Source organism: Oryctolagus cuniculus, chromosome 5 (assembly GCF_964237555.1).
Source record: "Oryctolagus cuniculus chromosome 5, mOryCun1.1, whole genome shotgun sequence".
In the NCBI taxonomy this organism is placed as follows: domain Eukaryota; kingdom Metazoa; phylum Chordata; class Mammalia; order Lagomorpha; family Leporidae; genus Oryctolagus; species Oryctolagus cuniculus.
This window is the reverse complement of record NC_091436.1, coordinates 155,274,831-155,297,673: the sequence shown is the minus strand read 5'-3', so window position 1 is coordinate 155,297,673 and position 22,843 is coordinate 155,274,831. Positions and strand designations below refer to the sequence as shown.

General features: G+C 44.1%; 1 protein-coding gene across 6 annotated transcripts in view; it reads left to right on the top strand.

Moving 5' to 3' along the window:
* Nucleotides 1-22,843, top strand: part of JARID2 (jumonji and AT-rich interaction domain containing 2) — a 256,478-nt gene that overhangs the window by 194,566 nt on the left and 39,069 nt on the right. For all 6 annotated transcript variants that reach the window (XM_051855829.2, XM_051855828.2, XM_070074380.1 and 3 more), the window contains one exon: nt 13,185-13,361. In XM_051855829.2, coding sequence (XP_051711789.1) covers nt 13,185-13,361 — 177 coding nt within the window. The remainder of the gene's footprint in view (nt 1-13,184; nt 13,362-22,843) is intronic.

The window sequence follows — 22,843 nt, the reverse complement described above, 5'->3', positions numbered from 1 at the left end:
AGGGCAGGGACTTTCTATGTCTGTGTGTGTATGTAGAGAGGAATGTGGATGTTTGTGCGGAATGTACATATGTTTTACTTTTTAAATTCATATTTTCTCTGGTTCTTTGAGATTTGGAGAGGCCTATACTTTGAGAGGTATGTTTATTGTTCAGATAAATAGGATGTAGCGAAGGTATTACCACATACTCAGTTTTGAAATTTAAAGATTCCAGAGAACCATCTTGTCATAGATACAGTTTACTACTTTGAGTTGTCAGATGCAACAAAGAATTAAGTGGAACCTAGGATTTGTTTGAATCAATTTTGGAAATACTAGGCTGATTCTTGGAAATTTCTCCTCTATTTGTGAGGCCATACAATAGGTTGCGTTAAGTTTTGTTTTTAGCTAGTGGTGTACAGTAAAGGCTCTTACTGCACTCAGGTTTCTCCTCTGCTTTTTAGATCTGAGAGTCCTCTTAGCTTTAGAATGCTGTGTTTTTAGATCTGTGAGTCACCTTAGCTTTCGAATGCTGTGTTTTTGTGAGATGAAGTATGTTTACTTGTTCCAGCTCTGAAAGCACGAAATGACAGAGGATGTGTCTGATACCTTCGTGAACCTGGAGTCTGAAAGATTTGGTGGCATTAGATGGCATCTTCAGTGTATAATTGCTTGAGCACTCATGTTATGAAATGTATAGGAATGAATTGATGATTCTTGACTTTGTGGCACTTAAAGAATCTTCTGTTAATTTAAGAAAAGTAAAGGTGTTCTTGGGAATATAAGCAGGAGAGAATGTTGGCAAAAAATGAACTTTTAGCCTCCTCCCCATTTCTGGGAGACAACCACTGTTAATCACCTGCTTTGTGGATTCTCCCCAAGCCTGCTGTCTGTGTAATACGTATTTCTTCCTGGAATAGTATTGCATTAGCCTTTTATTTTTGCAGCCTGGTTTTCCTGCTTAACGGTGCCCTACAAACACTTGGCTGTCAAATCATTTTAATAGTTTAACAGTGTTCCATCTTGTGAATGTCTCATAATTTGTCTAATTCCTGATTTACATTTAGATGTGTTTCTAACTTTTTATATCAGTGGCTGATGACACATATCCCTGGTTTAATCTTTGCTTCATCTGAAGCCTTTGCTGGCAAAGTTGACAGTGGGGAATCTGATTAACATTTCTCATACCTGCATTCTAATTTGATTTCTTCTTTTTTGGTGCTGATTCCAAAGCAAATGGAGCTTGTCAAAGGCCTGAACCTCCTGTTGAGTTTAGAGAGCCCAGTCAGTCCATCACCCTTGGATGACAGGGGCCTGTGTTAGGGTAAAGAGGACCATGTTTAATAAGCTCATTATTTGTAGGAAAGAAAGTCTGGTTGCAGAAATAATGAAAGAATCAAATCAGAGACCTGGCAGTGCTGTTTGTTGCCTTGGATTGCAGGTCATTCTTTTCTCCAGTCCCCAATGAGTGCATTTCATAGTCTGTGTGCTGACTTGGAATGTGGAAGAGAAGCCCTGAGGCTGAGAGGCAGGCAGTGAATGGAGTCCTGTAAGCCTTGTTTTTCATGATCTGTTAGTGAAGACTGGAAGGCCCTTTCCTCTGAACCCCCTTAAGTGCCTTTTGTGAAAATCTTGAGAATGAAAATCTCCCCTCATCCTTTAGCAGTAATATATAATGTAATCCCAGCTCATTCAAGGGTTAGGATACTCACAGACCTATTGGCTAAGTTTGGTGAGACTCTGTTTTCCTCTTCAATACCTGACCTAAAATTTTTATAGGAAAGGAAGATGGAATGAACAATACAGTGGGACCTGAAGTGTTTGCTTGCATTTATCTTTAAATAGCTACTTTGAAGGGGTCCACTTGGCTCTTGCCGGAGGCATAATTAGTGTCATTCCTTGGATGTCCTGGGAAGTGGGTCTCTGTGTGTTGCACTTGCAGATTCCTGCTGCCCTGCTCCTTCTTGTATCCAGCCTTATTGTCCTTAATGAGTTCTGTCATCTTCCCTTTGTTCTGACTATGATTATTAAGAGATCAGGAAGAATTTAATGCAGTAGAACAGTGCAGGTTAAGTGATTCTCTTATTTCTTTTATTTTTCCTCTGTGTGGGGTACTGCAAACCAGGCTGCCATGGTTCTCTGCATCTCAGCTGGGCCTGGAAAGAGCTTTTATGGGGGGAATTCCTTGTAAATGGGGGACTGCTTGCTTGCCTTTTGTTTCTCCTAACATAACCTTCTGTAATCAGCTGCCATTCAATTGCTAATTAATACAGCAAACCTTTATTGAACCCTTTTTATATGCTAGACACCTAGAAAACAGATTAGACACAGGAAAGCAGTCTCAGGTGGTAGTTGAAATAGAGGGTATGGCAATCAGTGTGTGAGAATGCCAGGGTGTGGGTATGTTCCACATGCAGGCGGGAAGGAGGGATGGCTGTCTTGAAAAGGAATATGAATAGGTGAGGAACCTTTGGGGGAAGCAGTTCTGCAGAAGCTGCTGCCAACGTGGAGATTGCTCTTGGGTTTGTTCTTGGAGGCCTGCAGCTAAACCACGGGAATTAGGATGTGTGTCAGGCTGTGCAGGCTATGGTTTAGGTTTCAGAGAACCTCCGAGGTTCTGCAGAGGTGACTTACAGTGCCTCGTGGGTTAGGAAGGTGACCCAGCAGGATTTTGGAAAATGGACTGAGTCTACAAGGAGTCCCATTCTGTGGTCTTGTAGAAGCACAAGCGATTTAAGTCTGCTAGCACAGTTTATCAGTATGTAAGGAAGAAATATGGAGCCTTGGAATTCTTGAGGTCTGAGGAAGGGAAGGTTGGATCCCTTGTTATTGCTCTGTGACCGTGATCCATGCAGGCGCCAAGATATCTTGCTCTGAGGGTTGGCCCTGCTCCCAGCTGGCTGGTCTCTGACCACGTTTGCCTTCCCTGAAGATGAAAGCAGGTTGGCTCCTGTTCCCTTCCCAGGGCTGCTGGCTCAGACTCAGTAGTACTTCTCAGCATCATCCCCGGCTTTCTCCTCCCTGTCCTGATGCCCTAGTATCTCCTGTCTTTTCTAAAATGTATTTAGAGAAGGTATGTGGGGAAGAACTTTTAGTTGCCCTACATGTAGTTTGTTTCTGGAGTTCCTAGCTGGTTGTGAAGGTTTCGTTCCTCAGACAGCACTGAATTTGCTGGTCTCTGCATCCCACCAGCCGCATATTCAGCTTCTCTACAGGAGCCAAAGCAGCAACTTGGCTTTCCCAAGCCACAGAGACTTGGGTGGCTTGCGGTGGTTGTGAGTTGATGGAGTTAATTCTAACAGCTTCAGCTTCTCTGCTTGAGGTGGCACTGTGATGTTAGTGTTACCCAGCACTGTGATGGAGTCTTCCTGGAATTCTATTTGATGTGTGTTTTAAGCCACCTGTGCAGAGAAAGTGTGGAAAAGGTTAGAAGGGATATGTTCCCTCATTTCACGTAAAGATTCTAGGTGGTTAGGTGATTGTGATGCTGGGAGGGAAGTGATGTGCTGTTCATTGAATTCTCATTGCCCAAGCCTTCCTGGTAAGGCTCTTCGCAGGTGGAACACATGCCCTTTCCAGGGGAGTTTCCTATAGGTGGGATCACATGCGCAAAGCTGGGTGCTTGTGCCTTTAGTTTCATGCCTGCAGGCTATGATTGAGGAGCAGGGGGAATTCTGAGGGAAAAACTTGTTCTTCCTTTAGATTCCTATGTAGCTGAAGATTTCCAGATCTGCCTGGCATTACCCTCACGTTTCATACTAACTATTCAATTTGTTGTACATTTTTACAGCCCTCTCCTTTATGATCCCCTTTGCATTTGATAAAGATACATGCCTCTATTGTCTCCAAAGAAGCAGAGTTTGATTTTACAGCTGTGAGTTATGTGTGCTATTGAAGCCAGCTATTTACCAAACATCACTTCAGTGTGAGTTGCTGAGAGTGGTTTTGTATGAATTACTTCCACACCTCTGGTATGATCACAGTTGTTTTGACTAAAGACATGATGGGCATTTTCAAGACCAAGTATATGAGACTACAGGGGCCTTGACTTTGTCCTAGAGTTTTAGATTCCGTGTGACATCTGTTTCAGTAGTTGTCCTTTTCCTATGGAGATGCACATAGTAAAAGAAAATGAGGGCTGGCGCCGCGGCTCAATAAGCTAATCCTCCACCTAGCGGCGCCTGCACACCGGGTTCTAGTCCCAGTCAGGGCGCCGGATTCTTCCCGGTTGCCCCTCTTCCAGGCCAGCTCTCTGCTGTGGCCCGGGAAGGCAGTGGAGGATGGCCCAAATGCTTGGGCCCTGCACCCGCATGGGAGACCAGGAGAAGCACCTGGCTCCTGCCTTTGGATCAGCACGGTGTGCCGGCCGCAGCGCGCCAGCCGTGGCGGTCATTGGAGGGTGAACCAACGGCAAAAGGAAGACCTTCTGTCTCTCTCTCTCGGTATCCACTCTGCCTGTCAGAGAGAGAGAGAGAAAATGAGGTCCCAGGATGGTCGTTCCTGGATAGGCAGCTACTTAGTCAATAAGGGATTGCTATACATTTCCGTGTTGGTGCCAGATATGAGGGGTTGAACATTTTAAAATTTATTATGGGCTGGTGTTGTGACGTAGTAGGTAAATCCTCTGTTGTTTTTTTTTTTTTATTATTTTTTTATTTTTTGACAGGCAGAGTGGACAGTGAGAGAGAGAGAGACAGAGAGAAAAGTCTTCCTTTGCCGTTGGTTCACCCTCTAGTGGCCGCCGCGGCGGTGCGCTGCGGCCGGCGCACCGCGCTGATCCGATGGCAGGAGCCAGTAGCCAGGTGCTTTTCCTGGTCTCCCATGGGGTGCAGGGCCCAAGTACCTGGGCCATCCTCCACTGCACTCCCTGGCCACAGCAGAGAGCTGGCCTGGAAGAAGGGCAACCGGGACAGAATCTGGCGCCCCAACCGGGACTAGAACCCGGTGTGCCGGCGCCGCAAGGCGGAGGATTAGCCTAGTGAGCTGCGGCGCCGGCCTAAATCCTCTGTTTTATAATGCCAGCATCCCGTGTGAATGCCCGTTGGAGTCCTGGCTGCTCCACTTCTGATCTAGCTCCCTGATAATGCACCTGGGAAAGCAGTGGAAGAAGGCCCAACTGCTTGGGCCTATGCACCCACATTGGAGACCAGGAAGAGACGGGTAACCAGGACGAGACCTACACAAACTGGACCCGTTCCAGCCATTGGCAACCATTTTGGGAATGAACAAGCAGATAGATTTCTCTGACTCTTCCTCTGTATTTCAGTAAACTCTGCCTTTCAAGTAAATAAAATCTTTTTTTTTAAAGTGATGTTCAGCAGGTGTTATCTCAATGTTTAAAACAAAAATATATTGCTAATATTATTTTAACTTTTAGACAAGTGATAGTTTTTTTGTTGATCTAATAGAGAATCATTAAAGACATGAATGAACCATTTTAAAGAAAATTATAGGGGCTGGCATTGTGGCATAGCAGATGAAACTGCCACCTGTGATGGTGGCATTCCATTTGGGTTACAGCTCATGTACTGGCTGTTCTGCTTCTGATCCAGCCCCCTGCTGATGGCCTAGGAAAAGCAGTGGAAGATGCCTCAAGTGCTTGAGCCCTTGCTAACCCATTTGGAAGACCTAGAAGAAGCTCATGGCTCCTTTCTTTTGCCTGGCCCAGCCCTGGCTATTGTGGCCATTTTGGGAGTGAACAGGCAGATGGAAGGTCTTTCTCTGTAACTCTGAATTTCAAATAAATAAATTAATCTTAAGGAAAAAAAGAAGAAAATGATAGCACACAGAGTAAAGGTTGAGTATATCTGATCTGCAATACTTAGGACCAAAAATTTTTTTTTTTTTAAGATTTATTTATTTTACTTGAAAGTGACAGTTACGAAGAGAGAGAGAGAGTTAGTTCTTCCATCCACTGGTTCACTGCCCAGATGACCGCAACGGCCAGAGCTGATCTGATCCGGAGCCAGGAGCCAGGAGCTTCTTCCAGGTCTCCCATGTGGGTGCAGGGGCCCATGGACTTGGGCCATCTTCCATTGTTTTCCCAGGTCATAGCAGAGAGCTGGATTGGAAGTGGAGCAGCCAGGACTCGAACTGGTGCCCTTAGGGAATGCTGGCACTGCAGGCGGTGGCTTTACTCACTATGCCACAGCGCTGGTCCCCAGAATTGTTTTTGATTTTAGAATTTTTCAAATTGTAAGATAGATTTTACCTGTTGATCTTCCAAAAGTCTGAAATGCTCTGAAATCTGAAACTCTTTGACCATCAGGTTTGGGAGCATTTTGAGTTCCAGTTAGAAATACTCAACCTGTATTTTTGTATTTTGATATAACAAGTAATTTTGGTGTGACATGCAAGTGGATGATGTTTAAGAGAACCCATTATAAATTCTTTCTACTCCATAAATTATAAAGGTCAACCAGCAAATGCTACAGAGGTTATCGTTCAGTGTGTTAAAATTGTCTCCTAGTATTTTGTGGGAACTGTGTGTGTGTGTGTGTGTGTGTGTGAACACGAGGTGAATGCAGACAGCTGGTTGTGTAGGTCTCTGGGATGGGACAATGCCTGGTATACACAGTATTGGATTAATGAACTGAAGTAGTTGTTGCAGCTGCCTTCTCCTATGATTTCTCAAATGGATGATACTTTCTCCCTCCTCTATCATGGGAAGTCATTAGGTAGCTACATCTCTGCTCCCTACCCCAGTGCCCCCAACCTGTTTCCTTTGACGTTTTGTTTTTTAATTTAATGTGATAGAAAGCACAGATCAGTTTTCATTCTGTTTGTGTAGATTAAGGGTGAAATCCCGGGAAATGCCAATTCAGCAGGCTATCCCCATGTTAATTGGGTCAAGCAAACAGAATTTGACTCTTCAACTAATTGACAGTGTGCAGGGAATCCCTTTAGGGTCTTTCCAAAATACAGTCAGCTACATCTGGCTTGTTAAGATCAAGAGCTGGTCGAGGGAGGGGAGATAATGGGAAGGAGGGTTTGTCTGTTTACATGATTCATGGAGAAGAATCCAATTTTATAGAAACCGCAGCTCAAATTAGAGAAAGCAAGCTTTTGGATTAAAATGATTTCTGTTGTGGTTGTAACATACCACAGTTTGATTTTTGTCCAGATGAAAACATTTGGTTTGCACTTCAGTAAATATTGTAGAGACATTGCCAGCTAATTCTGAAAAGTAATGAAATACGGCTTTGGCAAAGCACAGATGCATTCCATACTCCCGATTCCTCTTATCTGATCCAAGTTCAGGTTTTTTTCACATTTGGTAATGCACTTGAATAATCAGGGGAGAAAGTACGGTTGTAATTCAATAGAAACCTGTATACTAAAAACGCATTTACAGTCACTGAATATAAATTACTCTCTTCTACCCCAAATCATGCAGTCCTTATCTTTCTAATACATTCATCTTTAATTGATAACTTCTGAAAACCAGGGTTTTTAACATAAGAGACAGCTGATATATCTCCATTTGATAATGTCAGGCTCTCTCACTTGCTATTTAATGTCCTTGTGGATGGGGCTTGTACGTTCACATGGAGAGTCCATCGCAAGCAATAAAGGGCATGACTCAGAATGAGGGTCTGGTAGGCTCTTTCCCCGCTCCTGTTGTTTATATATCCTTATTGGTGTTTTTCAGTGCACCTTTGGTGAATGCTATCATGGAAAGGAGCAGTTCTCTTTTTCGAATGTGTTTTCAAGTTAGGAACCATAGCTTTCTCCCAGCTTTCTCTTCCTGGGTTTCCATCTGTATAGCTACATTCTCATTGTCTTGAATGTTGTCTTCACAATGAGGTTTTCTTTTTTTTTTTTTTTTTTTTGATAGGCAGAGTTAGAGAGAGAAGGTGTGCATATGCGCGCGCGCGAAAGGTCTTCCTTCCATTGGTTCATCCCCCAAATGGCTGCTACGGCTGGCGTGCTGTGCGGATCCGAAGCCAGGAGCCAGGTGCTTCCTCCTTGTCTCCCATGCGGGTGCAGGGCCCAAGGACTTGGGCCATCCTCCACTGCCTTCCTGGGTCACAGCAGAGAGCTGGCCTGGAAGAGGGGCAACTGGGATAGAAGCCAGTGCCCCAACTGGGACTAGAACCTGGGGTGCCGGTGTCGCAGGTGGAGGATTAGCCTAGTGAGCCTCAGCACCGGCCCACAATGAGGTTTTCAAAAGATTGTCACTGACGTTGTGATGAAGCTTGTTAAGCTTGGCCTGCAGAGCCAGCATCCCATATAGGCTCCAAGTCAAAGTCCCGGCTGTTTCATTCCAGCCTCTTGCTAATGCCCCTGGGAAAGGAGCAGAGGATGGCCCAAGTGCTTGCATGCCTGTAGGAGACTCAGTAGAAGCTCCTGGCTCCTGGCGTCGGTCTGGCACAACTGTGGCCATTGAGGATTGCATCTCCCTCTCTGTCTCTTTTTCTCTTACGTCTGTAACTCTACCTTTGGAAAAAAAATAGGTTGTTCCATCCTGTATTTGGAGGAAAGAAGTTTCATTAACAAATTTTCTTTCTTTTTTTTTTTTTTTTAAAGATTTAGTTATTTATTTGAAAGTCAGAGTTACATAGAGAGAGAAAGCTGCAACGGCCGGAGCTGCGCTGATCCGGAGCCAGGAGCTTCCTCTGGGTCTCCCCATGTGGGTGCAGGCACACAAGGACTTGGGCCTTCTTCCACTGCTTTCCCAGGCCATAGCAGAGAGCTGGATTGGAAGTAGAGCAGCCAGGACTCGAACCAGTGCCCAATGAAATGCTGGCCCTGCAGGTGTTGGCTTTACCCGCTATACGACAGTGCCAGACAGCTCCTTATGTATCAGGATCTATAGTTTAAAAATATTTTTGTTAATTTTTATATACTTGAAAGGCAGACTGAGAGTGATAATGTGAGAGTGTGAGCAAGATCTTTTTTTTTTTTTTTGACAGGCAGAGTGGACAGTGAGCGAGAGAGACAGAGAGAAAGGTCTTCCTTTGCCGTTGGTTCACTCTCCAATGGCCGCCGCGGCCAGCGCGCTGCGGCCGGGGCACCTTGCTGATCCAATGGCAGGAGCCAGGTACTCATCCTGGTCTAGAACCCGTTGTGCCGGCGCCGCAAGGCGGAGGATTAGCCTAGTGAGCTGCGGTGCCGGCCATGAGCAAGATCATACACTTACTAGTTCACTCCCCAAATGCCTGCAGTGGCCAGGGCTGTATCAGGCTGAAGCCATGAACCTAGAACTTTCTGATTCTCTAAGGTGAAATATGAGAAGATTGTACTGGCATTGTCTCCATGAGAAAAAAAGAAGCTGTTTCTGCTGTTCTCATCTTTGCCGGCACTGTGGTTTTTCCTGATGTGTCCTGTGAGCTGGATGTGAGCCCTGAGATCCTCAGAGAGATTATATCAGCCACCAGGTGACAGCATTGGAACATGCAGTATTAGGCTGTGTTGTTGGGGTGCCTACTTGCATTTGATTACACGGGTATGAAGATGTGGAAGACTGACAAGGCCAACATCAGGATTGAGACTGTTCCTTGTAGGGCAGATACTAGTCATGCACAAGTAGATGGGTAGAGGTTGCAGCTGCTGCTTGGAAGAAGGTGTCAAGGAGGAGACAGCTATATCCAGGTTCAGGGCAACAGCCTGGTCCTTCAGGGCTCCCCGCCAGAGCTGGGAAGGTGGTGCAAGTCAGATATTTCAGCTCGCCTCTGGGAGTAGTGAACAGACTTGTTCAGCTGGAATTCATTATTATTTAGTGTCTGTCCTTTTCCTGTACTTTCCCTTCTTCCTGGAATATTCCTTTCCTTCCTCATGCCAATTCCCAGCTCTCCATCTGGCTTGACAGACCCTCATTACCTTTTTGTTTTGTTGCCTTAGGTTCAGTCCAGCTTATCAACTGCCTAAAGTAAAGCCAGACTCCATAAGGCAGCCTGCCTTTGCATTGGTTGAGTACTCTTGCCCCTCAGGCGGCATTATTTGGATAGCAAGTTCCTCAGAAGCTCTACTTTCCTGACTGGTCTTCTGTTTCTTATTTTCTCTTTTGTTGGCCTCTGAGTGTCTTTGACAAGACCTAGTAGATTCCATCCATTTATTTGTATTTGCTTAGGATCGGTGTTTTCTGCTTTCATGGAAGAAATTACCCTGCACCTGGATATTACTAATGAAACCTGGATACTGGGGCTGGTGTTGTTATATAGCAGGTAGAGCTACCGCCTGAGACACTGAGTCCCTTCCGGGTGCTGCTTCGCTTCACATTCAGCTCCCTGATAATGGGTTGGGAAAAGCAGTGGAAAATGGTGTAGTGCTAGGGCCTCTGCCATCTATGTGGGAGGCCTTGAAGAAGCTCCTGTCTTCAGCCTGGGCCATCCATTGCTATTGGCAGCCATCTGGGAAGTGAGCCAGCGGATGAAAGATCTCTGTCTCTCCCTCTCTTCTTGTAACTCTTATAAATAAATAAATAAATAAATCTTAAAAAAAAAAAAAAGAAAGAAAAAACCTGGATGCTGAGTAGTAGTAGTATGCTAAGTCTCCACCTGTGGCACCAGCTTCCCCTTTGGGTGGTGGTTCTTGTCCCGGCTGCTGCTCTTCAGATCCAGCTCTCTGCTTGTGGCCTGAGAAAGCAGTGGAAGATGGTCCAAGTGTTTGGGGCCTCCACACCCATGTAGGAGACCCAAAAGAAGCTCCTAGCTCCTGGCTTTGGATTGGCCCAGCTGACAGATATAGCAGCCATTTGAGGAGTGAACCAGCGAGTGGATGGAAGACCTTTCTCTCTCTTTAACTCTGCCTTTCAAATAAATAAATCTTTTTTAAAAAAAATCCTTGACAGATTCTGTAGGTAGATGTTAATCCCAGCTTATTTCTAACATGTTCTAGTTTTTTTTTTTTTAATCTGATTTCTTTTTGATACACAATACTGCTATTAGAACTTAAATGTTTTATTTTAATATTACTCTCAGTTCCAGGGTTCATTGCCTTTTCCGGGGTGGGGAGAAAGTGAAGTTCTAGCTTTCCTGCTGAATTAATCCCCCAAACCCTTCCTGCCTTCTCTCACTTTCCTGGTACTTTTGCTTCCACAGATGGCTGCACAAGTTATCACAGGATCCTGTTATTAATAAATTCACCTTTTTGATTTCGTTTACTTGTCTTAGCATCCAAGATACAGTATAGGAAGGTAGTTCTTCAAAAGAAATTCATCATGGATTTTTTTTTCTTTTTAAATCTCTCTTTTTGTATTTAATAAATATAAATTTCTTTCTTTTTATTTTTTGATAGGTAGAGTGGACAGTGAGAGAGAGAGAGACAAAGAGAAAGGTCTTCCTTTGCTGTTGGTTCACCCTCCAATGGCCGGCGCGGCCGGCGCGCTGCGGCCCGGGCACCGTGCTGATCCGATGGCAGGAGCCAGGTGCTTCTCCTGGTCTCCCATGGGGTGCAGTGCCCAATGACTTGGGCCATCCTCCACTGCACTCCCTGGCCACAGCAGAGAGCTGGCCTGGAAGAAGGGCAACCGGGACAGAATCCAGTGCCCCGACCGGGACTAGAACCCGGTGTGCCAGCGCCGCAAGGCGGAGGATTAGCCTAGTGAGCTGCGGCGCCGGCTTTAATAAATATAAATTTCAAAAGTACAACTTTCAGATTATAGCAGCTTTTCCCCCCATAACCTCCCTCCCACCAGTAACCATCCCATCTCCCACTCCCTCTCGCATCCCATCAAGATTCATGAAAGGAATGTTAAGACATTGTGTACCACGGTTCACTCTCTTTTAAAGGAACTCTAACACCAAGCTCCCAGACCTCTAGGTGTTAAAGATCCCTGATTTAGTCTCTTTGGTGGCACCTTCTCATGTAACACACTGCATTGTATGACAGTGTGAGGCTGAGTAAAATTTATCTTGCTTTTCCTGAAGTATTTATAAAGGTAGATTTAGGAAAGAGATCAATGGAACTGGTATATAAAGATAACAGAAAAAATTGTGGAAGATGATTGAAAAGTTTATTTTTGGTACAAAAAATCTTTGAAATTAATGTATAGTTTTTATAGTGTGCATTTTTACTACCTTTTTGAATTACTCTTATACTAGGGAAGAAAATCGTCTCATCTTTGCGTTAGTGTGTCTCCTTCTGCATTCTTTGTTTGATGAGGAAGACCTATATCGCACTTATTAATACTGAGCAAATCCTGGTATTATTAGTTTGTTTTAAGTCAGAAATGACAGCATTTGAAGATGTAGAGGGGGGAGGATGTGTTCTTCATTGGGGAGGTGTGAGGTGTTTTGGTTTTGTTTGTTTGTTTGTTTTTTTGCTTTTTGGTTTGTTTTTGTTTTTTAATTCAATTTTAATATTGCAGTGAAATTTGTACTACTTTATAACCTGATCATAGCTATCACAGTGGTTTCCAAATATATTTAGATTTTTGGGATTCTGTGTCATTACCCAGTTATGAATATGAGACAGTTACTTTACATAAAGAAATATTAAATTGTGATTTTTTTTCCTACTTGTCTTTTTAAAAGTTTTGAAGTTTAGTGCTTTATTTTTATTTTTTTTTTAAGATTTGTTTTACTTGTAAGGCAGAACGGCACATAGAGAGTTGAAGACACAGAAAGAGCTCTTCCTTTCATTGGTTCACTTTCCAAATAGCTACAATGGCTGCCAGGTCTCATATGTTGGTTGGCAGGGGCACAAGTACGTGGGCCGCCTTCTGCTGCTTTCTCGGTGCATTAACAGAGAGCTGGATCAGAAGTAGACCCTGGGGGACCTGTGTCAAAGGTGGTAGCTTAACCCTTGGAATCACGACCACTAGGTCCAAGCCTTGAATGTTTAATACATACTCTAGAACAATCGGTCTTTCTCTACCGTATGGGTAGCTGTTTTTATTTTAGATGGCATTTTCTTGCTCAGTTGAATCCTTGTGCTGTTTTTGTTTTTCATTTTTCCTTAAAAACTATTCCAATGAGATTTAAAATTTTTTGATTTGTTACGTTGGGTAAGTGACTTAATCCCTGCTGCTGGGAGATGTTGCTTAAAATCTGTTAAAAGAACACATGTGGAGTTTTTGTTTCCTGGAGGATATTTGAGAAATAAATTGAAAGTGGCAATAGAGAGGGAGTAGTTTTGTTTTACATGTTTGGCCACAAGAGTTCAGGTTTGTCACTTTGTGAATGTGTCCTTTGGTATTGCTCCTTCGGGAAGGAGTGAGGTTCCAGGCCTTTGTTGGTGAGCTGTCTTTCTTGTATCAACAGGTTCTCCTGCGCTGCCCAACAGCATGGTTTATTTTGGAAGCTCTCAGGACGAGGAGGACGCCGAGGAGGAAGATGATGAAACAGAAGATGTCAAAACAGCCACCAACAACGCTTCATCTTCATGCCAGTCAACCCCCAGGAAAGGAAAAGCCCACAAACATGTTCCCAATGGGCATGGTAGGCTTACTGTTAGATTTGTTTGATTTAAAACCTGTTTAGAGGTCTCATATTGGGAAGAAAATAGATGAAGACTCTAGCTGGGTAGTGGCAAAGAAAGAGATGACTAGTGGAGCACAGTCCAGTTCAGAGCGTTCTGGGTGACTTGATTGCTAAGATGAGTGTGTTCTGCTTGTGTTGTGGGATTGCAGGAATCAGATGCAGAAAAGATCCCATCTGAACGTGGATGATCAGGAAGATTTTGTGGGTGAACTTTGTGATCAATTCTCAATTATTTTAATTTCAGCAGATTGACGCTATGTTGAAAGCAAGCTATGATTCTTCGGTAATTTAGAAAAGGTACATGTGGAACATGTATTTTTAAAAATGCATGAATTCCATCTTTGTTTTGCACCAGAATAAATGGTCCCTTGTACTTTCTGAAGTATACTATGAAGTAGAGTTATTGGAGGAGGATTAGACAAAAGCATAGGAATGAAAGGTTGGTTTTCTCATTTTATTCAAGTAAACTGCCTGCAGAAAGTGCCCAGTGTTTTTTTTAGCTGATGTGGTAACCTATTTGAAGTTGTACTTACCAATGCTCCCGGAGTCTGTATTAGCAGGAAACTGGAGTCAGGATTCCAGATGCTGGAGTCCCAGGTACTACGATGTGGGATGCAGCATCTTAACCACTAGATTCCTGCCCATATGTGAGTTTTGTGAAGATCCTTTATATCCATTTTCTGTGGAGCTACTGGCTACTCTACTACATATAATTTGTTGTGGGCTCTCTTAAGAGACCCTGTGAGGTAGAAGGGCTCTTTGTAAACAGCACTGTCAACCGTAGAGGACAGCTATGTTTTTTTTCTGTTCTTCTCCACACCTTTGCCCTGAGCTGCCATAAGCAACAGAGGCTCAGGACAAGCATATGTTAGATAAAATGGAGATCAGTCTAGTTGTCATCGTCTGGCATTTCTGCCTTGTCAGTCTAATTATTGTTCATCTGTCTCACCACTTAGGATTTTGTTGAGGTGACATATAGGTATGGTGGAGGACATAGCACTCTTGGAAGAACTTGCTTTTATTCGGGGAGAAGAGCTAATACAAAATGGTAACTGAATTTTAACCTTGGTAGTTGAAAGAGAGCTGCATCTATTAGTTGGAATGGCAGAATGCTGGTTGGGGGAGGGGCTTGTTTTCACTCCACTAGGACAAGGTGTGCTTCCAATGATCTGATCCAGAAGGGCCACAGAGATTCATTAACATATGCTCTGTTAGGCAATAGTATAGAAAATGATTTTTAGTTGTGTAAATGAGATGAAGTGGGTCAAGTTCAGGCAGTTCCTCTGGCAGCAGGATTCTCTGAAATCAAAGAAAAATTGAAGTCAAAGGATCCTATCCAGGAGCCAGCTGTTGAGAACCTGGACTTGGGAGCATATAAAGGTACAGCTTTTACAAGGGCCTTGAGAGACGGGGATGAAAGCAGTGAATTAGGAAGTAGGAAGGGGAGTTGATTGAGGGAGTAAGAAAAGACAGTTGATAATCTTTCATTTAGGAGGGGCAAAAATTACTCTTGAGAAGAAGTTTATTGTTTGTTTGATCAACACCTGAGAATAAGTGGAAACATAACTTGAAATTGCATTCTTTATCTGTTAATCTCCTTATATCCATGTGATAGAAATATATTTCACTAATGTAATGTTGGTTCCTTCCAATATGTTTTCCTCTCCCTTTCTGTGATTGGACAAACAAATCCATGTATCATGTCATCGACTGAATTAATTCCACATGTGCTCGTGTGTGATGGACTCTATAATTCCTTTCTTTTTTCAGCTACTTTGAGCTTGACTTGGGGTTTGGCAGACAATTGTCTCATAGAATCAGCATCTAATGTTAAAATTGATCTTTTGTGTACAGAGGTCTTTAGTTCTCTTTTCCCATGAGTTGCAGATTGATTGATTACATCCAGGGAGTCAGGCAGCACTACTGAGAGGAGTGGGGTGGAAGTGAAGGAATTGGCTGGGATTCTCCATTGTCTTTGTCTTTATTTGTGAGTCAAGGTGAGTGTATCAGTGTTTCTATATCTGTAGATACATATATCTGTATATGTGAGGAAACACGTGGATAAGCCTATAATATTTTAATTTGCTAGGAAATTTTAAAATGTTTAAGCAGTTACTGTTTTGTGAAAATAAGATGGTTACTGAAAAGAGTTTAAAATGTTCACTTTGGGAATTTGCTTGTTATTTGAAACCTTTCCAGAAACAATGTTTTTTTAATGAACTAATTTTTCTTGTTTGGGGGCTGCAAAGGATGATGGGAGTCTTTGGTTCCAATCTGGAAGGACTGGGTTGAAGGTATGTGTTAGGAGATGTCTCAGGAACTAAGTACATGAAGGTTTGCTTCTGAGGGCTGTGTTTTCTTGATTATGGGTCCCATTTATGTCTCTATCTCTCTCCTATTGTTTTCAGTTGCTGTGTTCAGATGTGTGGTATAATCTGCAGTATAGTTTTTGTTTTTTGTTTGTTTGTTTTTTAATTTCTTAGTAAGGGAAGTCCATTCCTTTTTTGACTTTGACAGGCTTATGACTTTAGGTAGATGGAAGTCATCTTGATGGAAGTCATCTTTTAGCCCAGTCCCCAAACTCCCAAGACATCTGCCTGGGAAGGAATTGGCTGTTCTTTCAAAGAGTTACCTTTGGATCCAACATCACCAGAGCTCTATAACACCATCATGGTGAGAACCTCTGTGGCTCTGCAGTTTCTCTGGCCTTGTCCACCAGTGAAGTTAGGGGAACAGTACTAGGGGTCAGTCACAGGTGTATGTTTGTACTTAGGTTTGGCTCTTTCTTGGGCTGCAGTCCTTCCTGCTGTCCAGAGCCAACGTCTCCCACCCTGCACAGTCTCTTGGTCTGTGATGGGCCTGACCAGTCACAGAGCTTGCTGCTCCCCTCCCCAGACATTTCCTTTGGGAATCCAATTCCTCTGCTTTTCAGCAGCCCTGTGGAAAAGTTTGAATTTTGTTTTTGGCTGACTTTTTCTGGCTTTGTTCTGCAAAATTAGTTTGTGAGTTTTCATGAAAAGTCTGTGTTAGGAAGGATTTTGTGTTTACATGTCCCTGAAAGTGTTGTATTTGTAGATGATTTGGAAGGGAGCTCTGGAAATTATTTCTCTGGGAAAAGTGCTGAAACATAATCATGGAATCTTTGGTGGCCAAATTGTGCATTATTAACCATAGTGAACCACATTAAAGGTTTATGGAGTTGTATGGAGTTTTTTTAATCATACATGAAAGGGGCAAATCTTGTGTGCATGTGAGAAATGTGTGTATGACTGATCCTGTGCTGTGCTTGCTTCGGCAGCACATATACTAAAATTGGGACCCTGTGCTGATTCTGGTGCTTTGAAAACTAGCCCAGATCGTCACGGCTCATGGGCTCTACCTTCATCAAAAGTACCCTGAGACTCGGCTCTGTACAGAGTGTCCCCTGGTCATAGCACTTTCCCTGCCATTCCTCTGTTGTACCACCCCCAGTTTCGCTTGTCATTCTCAGTGCTAGCCTCCTGTCTCCTGTCTTTGGGTGTGTTTCCTTCTAGGTTACTCCACTTGTTTTAGACCCCTTGGTAACCCTCTCTTCAGAACCAAGGGGTGGCCTGTTACTGTGAGCTTCTCAGATGTTCTGATGTTATTTTTGGACACCATTACAAATGGCATTTCCCAGTTTTTGTGTGTATGTGTGGGTTTTATGGATTTGTTTGCCTTTCACACATCTAAGTCTCAGGTCTTTTGTAATCATCATGCAAAGAAAACACAGCCTGAATATTGTTAGGTAGGGGTTTGAGTCAGGTATCAGCTAGTGAGCTCTTTGTCTTCCTGTTCTCTCCCTCCCTTTCTGAAGAGAGGAACACCAGCTACTAAAGAGGTGTACCTGGATCCTGTTCTGCTGAGGTGTCATGCTGTTCTCACCTGGAATTAGTATTCTTGGAGTTAAATAGTGACAATCCAGGGGTGAGACTTAGAACACCAGTAGAGGGAAGGGGTTGATGGCGCTTGCAAATGTACAGACTGTTGGAGTTCTCCAATGTCAGACGACCAGGGAAGGATGATGGTTTTGTTGAAACAAAAGTCTCCTTCTGCTCTCCTTCCCCCAGTGGCTCAGCTTTATTCCCTCTTTTTACAGATATTAACGTGGGAGCAGAAACTCTCTGCTTCTTTATGGTTTTTGACTTGACTCAAGAAGCTACAGATATTAAAACAGGCTTTCCAAAGAACAGTCTGGATTTGTCCTTAATAGTGCAGACTCCTTCATAAGAGGGAAGAAGAGTAGGTTGTTTTCTGATGATTTGTCCATTCTTGAGCATTTTTCCTATCAGATTGGTGCTTTCTCCCATTTTGTGTGCTGGCAACATGGAAGCATTTCAGGGAAGCTAGCACCATCGTGTCTTCCCCAGAGAGTGAACTGCACTGAGATGGGCAGAGGTACACAGACAGCAAAGTATGCAGGTGGATACTTTATGACTGGAGTAGCTTGGGTCAAAAATTCCTATTCAACTGCATGTCCAGTTTTAAGAACCTAGAACCATGAATCCAGAACCCAAACTGCTAATGGTGTCCTATTTTATCCCCAGCCAAGCAGTGGGGGCAACTTGGGGCATGGAGATCAGGACAGCAGGCTTGGAGAAGTGATAAGAGAAACACACTCTCTGTGACACTTGGGACACTGCTGTAGATGGCGTCTAATTGTGTATCCCCAAGACAGTACTTGTCCTTGGTGTAGGAGCCCTGACCCTAGTAGTCCTATAAAAGAGCCTGATGTCCCAGGCCAATGTTTAGTTTCACAAACCTAACACAGAACTCTCATTCTTACATATAGTCGACTGAACATCCTAATGGAAATGTATTTATTTGTTGCAATACGCAATCTGAAATGACTTGTTAACACCATCATTTGAGCTTTTGAACCTTGGGTTAAAACTCAAGGGTTGTAACAACCACCCCTCCAGAAACTTCTGTTTCCGTAGCTCATTAGAGATTCAAAATCCTTTCACAAAAGCAATCCTCAAATAACAATAGAACTTCTAGGTGAGTACTGCTGTTTGGAAGCAAAACAACACACTGCTTTCTCAGTGTTTACAATACTTGATATTTCAGATTCCTTACTTTTTGAAAAGTGCTCCTAATTATGTCGTGTCCACCCCAGCCCCATGGCTAAGTGAGGCAGACTAGAGGAATTAATAAATGAATTTGGGATGAGACTGGCTTTGCCTTTTCTTTAGTGAAGTGAACTTGGTGAAAGTTCATTGCTCGAATCAGCCAAGTATTGTGTATTTTTCAAATGCTTTTTTACACTTAAGAAAAATGGAAGGAATAGGAGAGGCTATTGTTCCTTTTTGTTCACATCTCTTTCTGACACGAGATTTCTCAGAAGACTTTTTAAGCAACATGTCATTGGACTCCCAGCTGGAATGATTTAATTGCTTTTGGATTCACACCGGGAGCATGTTGTATAAGGGCCAAAAAGCAATCATTCGGATGTGTTTACTCCATTTGTGCTCTGTGATTGCCTTCAAGGTGGATTGAGCCCTCCCTCTCTTTTTGTCTGGGGCGGTAGAGTGGTCTGTGTGTAGTGGGGCCAGGGTTTCCCTCTGGCCATGCTGTTCAATGAGGAGATTATGCCTGATAGAGGCCTTTTTTTCCAGTTGGAATTTTCGTGGGATATCCTCTTGACCTCTTTTTAACTTATGACATTTCCATGTTTCCTGTTGAGGCAAGCAAATATTCTGAAAAGTTGGAATATAAAATGAGAGCTTATCTTTTTATTTTTTGACAGGCAGAGTGGACAGTGAGAGAGAGAGACAGAGAGAAAGGTCTTCCTTTGCCGTTGGTTCACTCTCCAATGGCCGCCACGGCCGGCGCGCTGCGGCCGGTGCACCGCGCTGATCCGATGGCAGGAGCCAGGAGCCAGGTGCTTTTCCTGGTCTCCCATGGGGTGCAGGGCCCAAGTACCTGGGCCATCCTCCACTGCACTCCCTGGCCACAGCAGAGAGCTGGCCTGGAAGAGGGGCAACCGGGACAGAATCTGGCGCCCCAACCGGGACTAGAACCCGGTGTGCCGGCGCCGCTAGGCAGAGGATTAGCCTAGTGAGCCGCAGCACCGGCGAGAGCTTATCTTTTACAAAGGGCAGTGGAGCAGGTCAAGGCAGACTGTGACTATGTGTTCCTAATCTCTCCCCTCACACACTGGGGCGGTCTAGTTTGTTAGAGGCCAAATTATACTTTGGGCACTAAACTACATAAGACTACAACCTCAGGCGGCCTTTCTGTCCTTTAGTTTTCTTTCTGTTTGTCTTTCTTTTTAAAATTTATTTTCATTTTATTTGAAAGGCAGAGAGAGAGAGAGAGAGAGATCGTCCATCCACTGAGTCACTCCCCAAATGCCTGTAACAGCCAGATCTGGAGGAGTCCAAACAGGAGCCTGGAGTGCCATCCGGGTCTCCCACGTGGGTGGCAGGGGTCCAAGTACTTGAGCCATCATCTGCTGCTTCCCAGGATTCACTTTAGCAGGAGGCTGTGTCAGAGTCAGAGCAGCTGGCTCTCTGATATGCGATGCTGGGCATTCCAGGTAGCAACTTACTGTTGGGCCAAATGCCCACTCGTGTTTCCTTATCCTTAAAGAGGAGATCACAGACTGTGCCTTTCTCATAGAGTGGACTATTAACTAGACTGTGTTGTGAGTTGTTTCCATGGTACAGGTTCTCAATAATTCCAGTCAGCATAATGATTTGATCCTGATTTCTTCTACTTTCCCAGAAGTGTTGGTTCTGCTCATCCCTGTAGAGCCTTGGGAGGACACATCACACATAGCAGATGGCCAGGGCTTCCTGTCGTTCCTGTATGTCCGAGCCCCACCTTTGTTCCTGTTTCTGTGACAGCCCCCTGGAAGAAGCTTCTGATGGTGGAGAATCTTCTCACTTGGGGACTTCCTCCTAACCAGCTGTTATTCAGCCAGTTCTTCAGCGTTTTTAAGCCTATCTCCCTGTTTGTAAAATGCTGTGAACAACTAGCTGAAAAAGTCATTACAGTTGGGAAGCTTAGGGATGGACAGTGGGGCTGCTTTTAGGAGTAATGCAAACATTTTAAATGACATGGGTGTGATGGTCTCAGAAGTCTGTAAATGTGCTAAAATCCATTGAATGGTACACTTTAAATGAGTCATGGTATATGAATTATAGTTTAGGAATAAAAGATCTGTTGGAGCTAAATGAGAAACTTGGTGAGATCTACAGACATGTGGAGGGTGGCTGCTTTTTTTTTTTTTTAAAGGTTTTTTTTCTAGATTCTCAATTCTATTCCATATACATATATGTGGAATAGTATTGAGAATATTATATATATAAGATTTTATTTATTTATCTGAGAGGTAGAGTTACAAAGAGAGAGAGAGAGAGACATTGAGAAAGGTCTTCATCTTCTGGTTCACTCCCTAAATGTCCGCAACCTGAGCTGGGCTGATCTGAAGCCAGGAGTCAGGAGCTTCCTCCAGGTATCCCACACAGGCGCATGGGCCCAAGGACTTGCGCCATCTTCTGCTTTCCCAGGCCATAGCGGAGAGCTAGATCAGGAGTGGAAAGCTGGAACAGGAACCGGCACCCATATGGAATGCCAGTGCCTCAGGCTGAGGCCTAGCCCACTACGGAACAGTGCCAGCGGGGAGGGTGGCCTCTATTTCTGTTTTTGACCTCATGTCTCAAGCTCGCATCTTCAAGAACGCTAATGTCCCTGCAGATCTAAGCAAACTAAATGTTCTGTATTTGATCTTCAGGATCTGTAATGAAGTTTGATTTATGTAATTTGCTGGCATATGTTTATCCTGCAATATGTCCATTGTGTTACTTAGCACTTTACCAAACTATTTAGTACTTGATAATTTTAGTTAAATTCACCTAGCCTGATGTAAGGGTAATGGTCAGGCTCTTGGGAAACTTTGCTGTTCATGAAAAGTCATTTGTTACCTGGCCAGAGGAGCAAGTGGGTGGGTAGAAGTTTGTGTGACTGATGGAAGATCCAATTAAAGAGCCTTGAAAACAGTCCTTACTGCCAAGTGAAAGTTTCTGGGTTTTTTTCCCCTATATTTAGAATCTCTGGCATTTCTCTGCTAATATTTTTATCTGAAATTGTTCCTGTTAATTTGTATGGTTGGTTTTATAAATCAGAGATTTGTTCTGGTTTAACTCACATGCAAACTTTGAAGGTGTCTATCCTAGTATGTGGTTAACAGTTGGCTTGTTCTTGGGCCAGAATTCCTATCATTTACTTTTTTAGCAGTCATCTTTTGAAGTCAGGGAAAAGAAACCCACTTTTTCCCATTTGTTCTTCAAGAGTGTCGCTCCCCCTCTTCATGGAGGAACGACACTAAGCCCTGCCTAGGCTTCACATCCGAGTCACGGCACCATTATGTCGCTCCCCCTCTTCGTGGAGGAGCAACACAGGACCCTGCGCTGTTCTTTCGTCTGCTCGGCCCTCCCCGGGTTTGCTGCTGGTTCTTCCCGGGTTGGCTACTATCCCTTCCGTGGGGTTCTGAAGCACCTGATCAACGAGTTGCCACAGCTTCAGCACTTCTATCGATTCCCCAGCCTCGCGCATTTTCCGTCCCACCTGCCTCCACTGCTGTAGAAACCAGGGGGACGTCTCTACGATTGCTCTTACGAATGCATGAATTTTCCTCCCCCCTCGTTTTCCTTGCTTAGAGGAAAAGCTGCGAGGAGGTGGGGAGTAGGAAGAGAGAGAGAGAGAAACCATATTTAGCCCATGGATGATCTTTAGGGAGAAACAGAGGATGGTGCCCAGCAGGAGGAAGAGGTAGCCAGTGGGCAAAGAGTAGCCAAAGAACTCCATTGTCTGTACCGTCTGTGACATGTTGGAGCAGTGGGCGTAATGGAAGACTGAGTCTCCCAGACGTTCCCAGTTAATACCTCCTTCCTAGCTTCTAATTTTCTTCCCCCGCGGCTTTTTTCCTAGGTTCTAACTAGCTTTTCACCGGCACTCTTTCCGTCCGGCCTTCCCCTAGGCTCTTTACTAGTCTCTCTCTCCGGTAATTTCCCACTTCTTCCCGGTCTTTCCCTCCTAGGTTTCCTATCCGAGTCACGGCACCATTATGTCGCTCCCCCTCTTCATGGAGGAACGACACTAAGCCCTGCCTAGGCTTCACATCCGAGTCACGGCACCACTTGCTGCTCCTCCGCACGCGGAGGAGCCGCACCGGACCGGGCGCTTGTTGTTCCCTTTTTTTACAAGTCCTTTCTATAGTAAAGTAAGAATAAGTAAACAGCAAACTCCCAAAGCAAGAATGAGTAGAGAAATGAGAAAGAACGAAGTAACGAACTTCCCCGCGAACTCTCCAATGCACTCTCCAACCAACCCACACCACCATGCCGTCTCTCTCCTCCTATATAGTCCTCTCCCACCAATCCCAACTCGGCTGCCCACACGCTGAGCACGCCGCT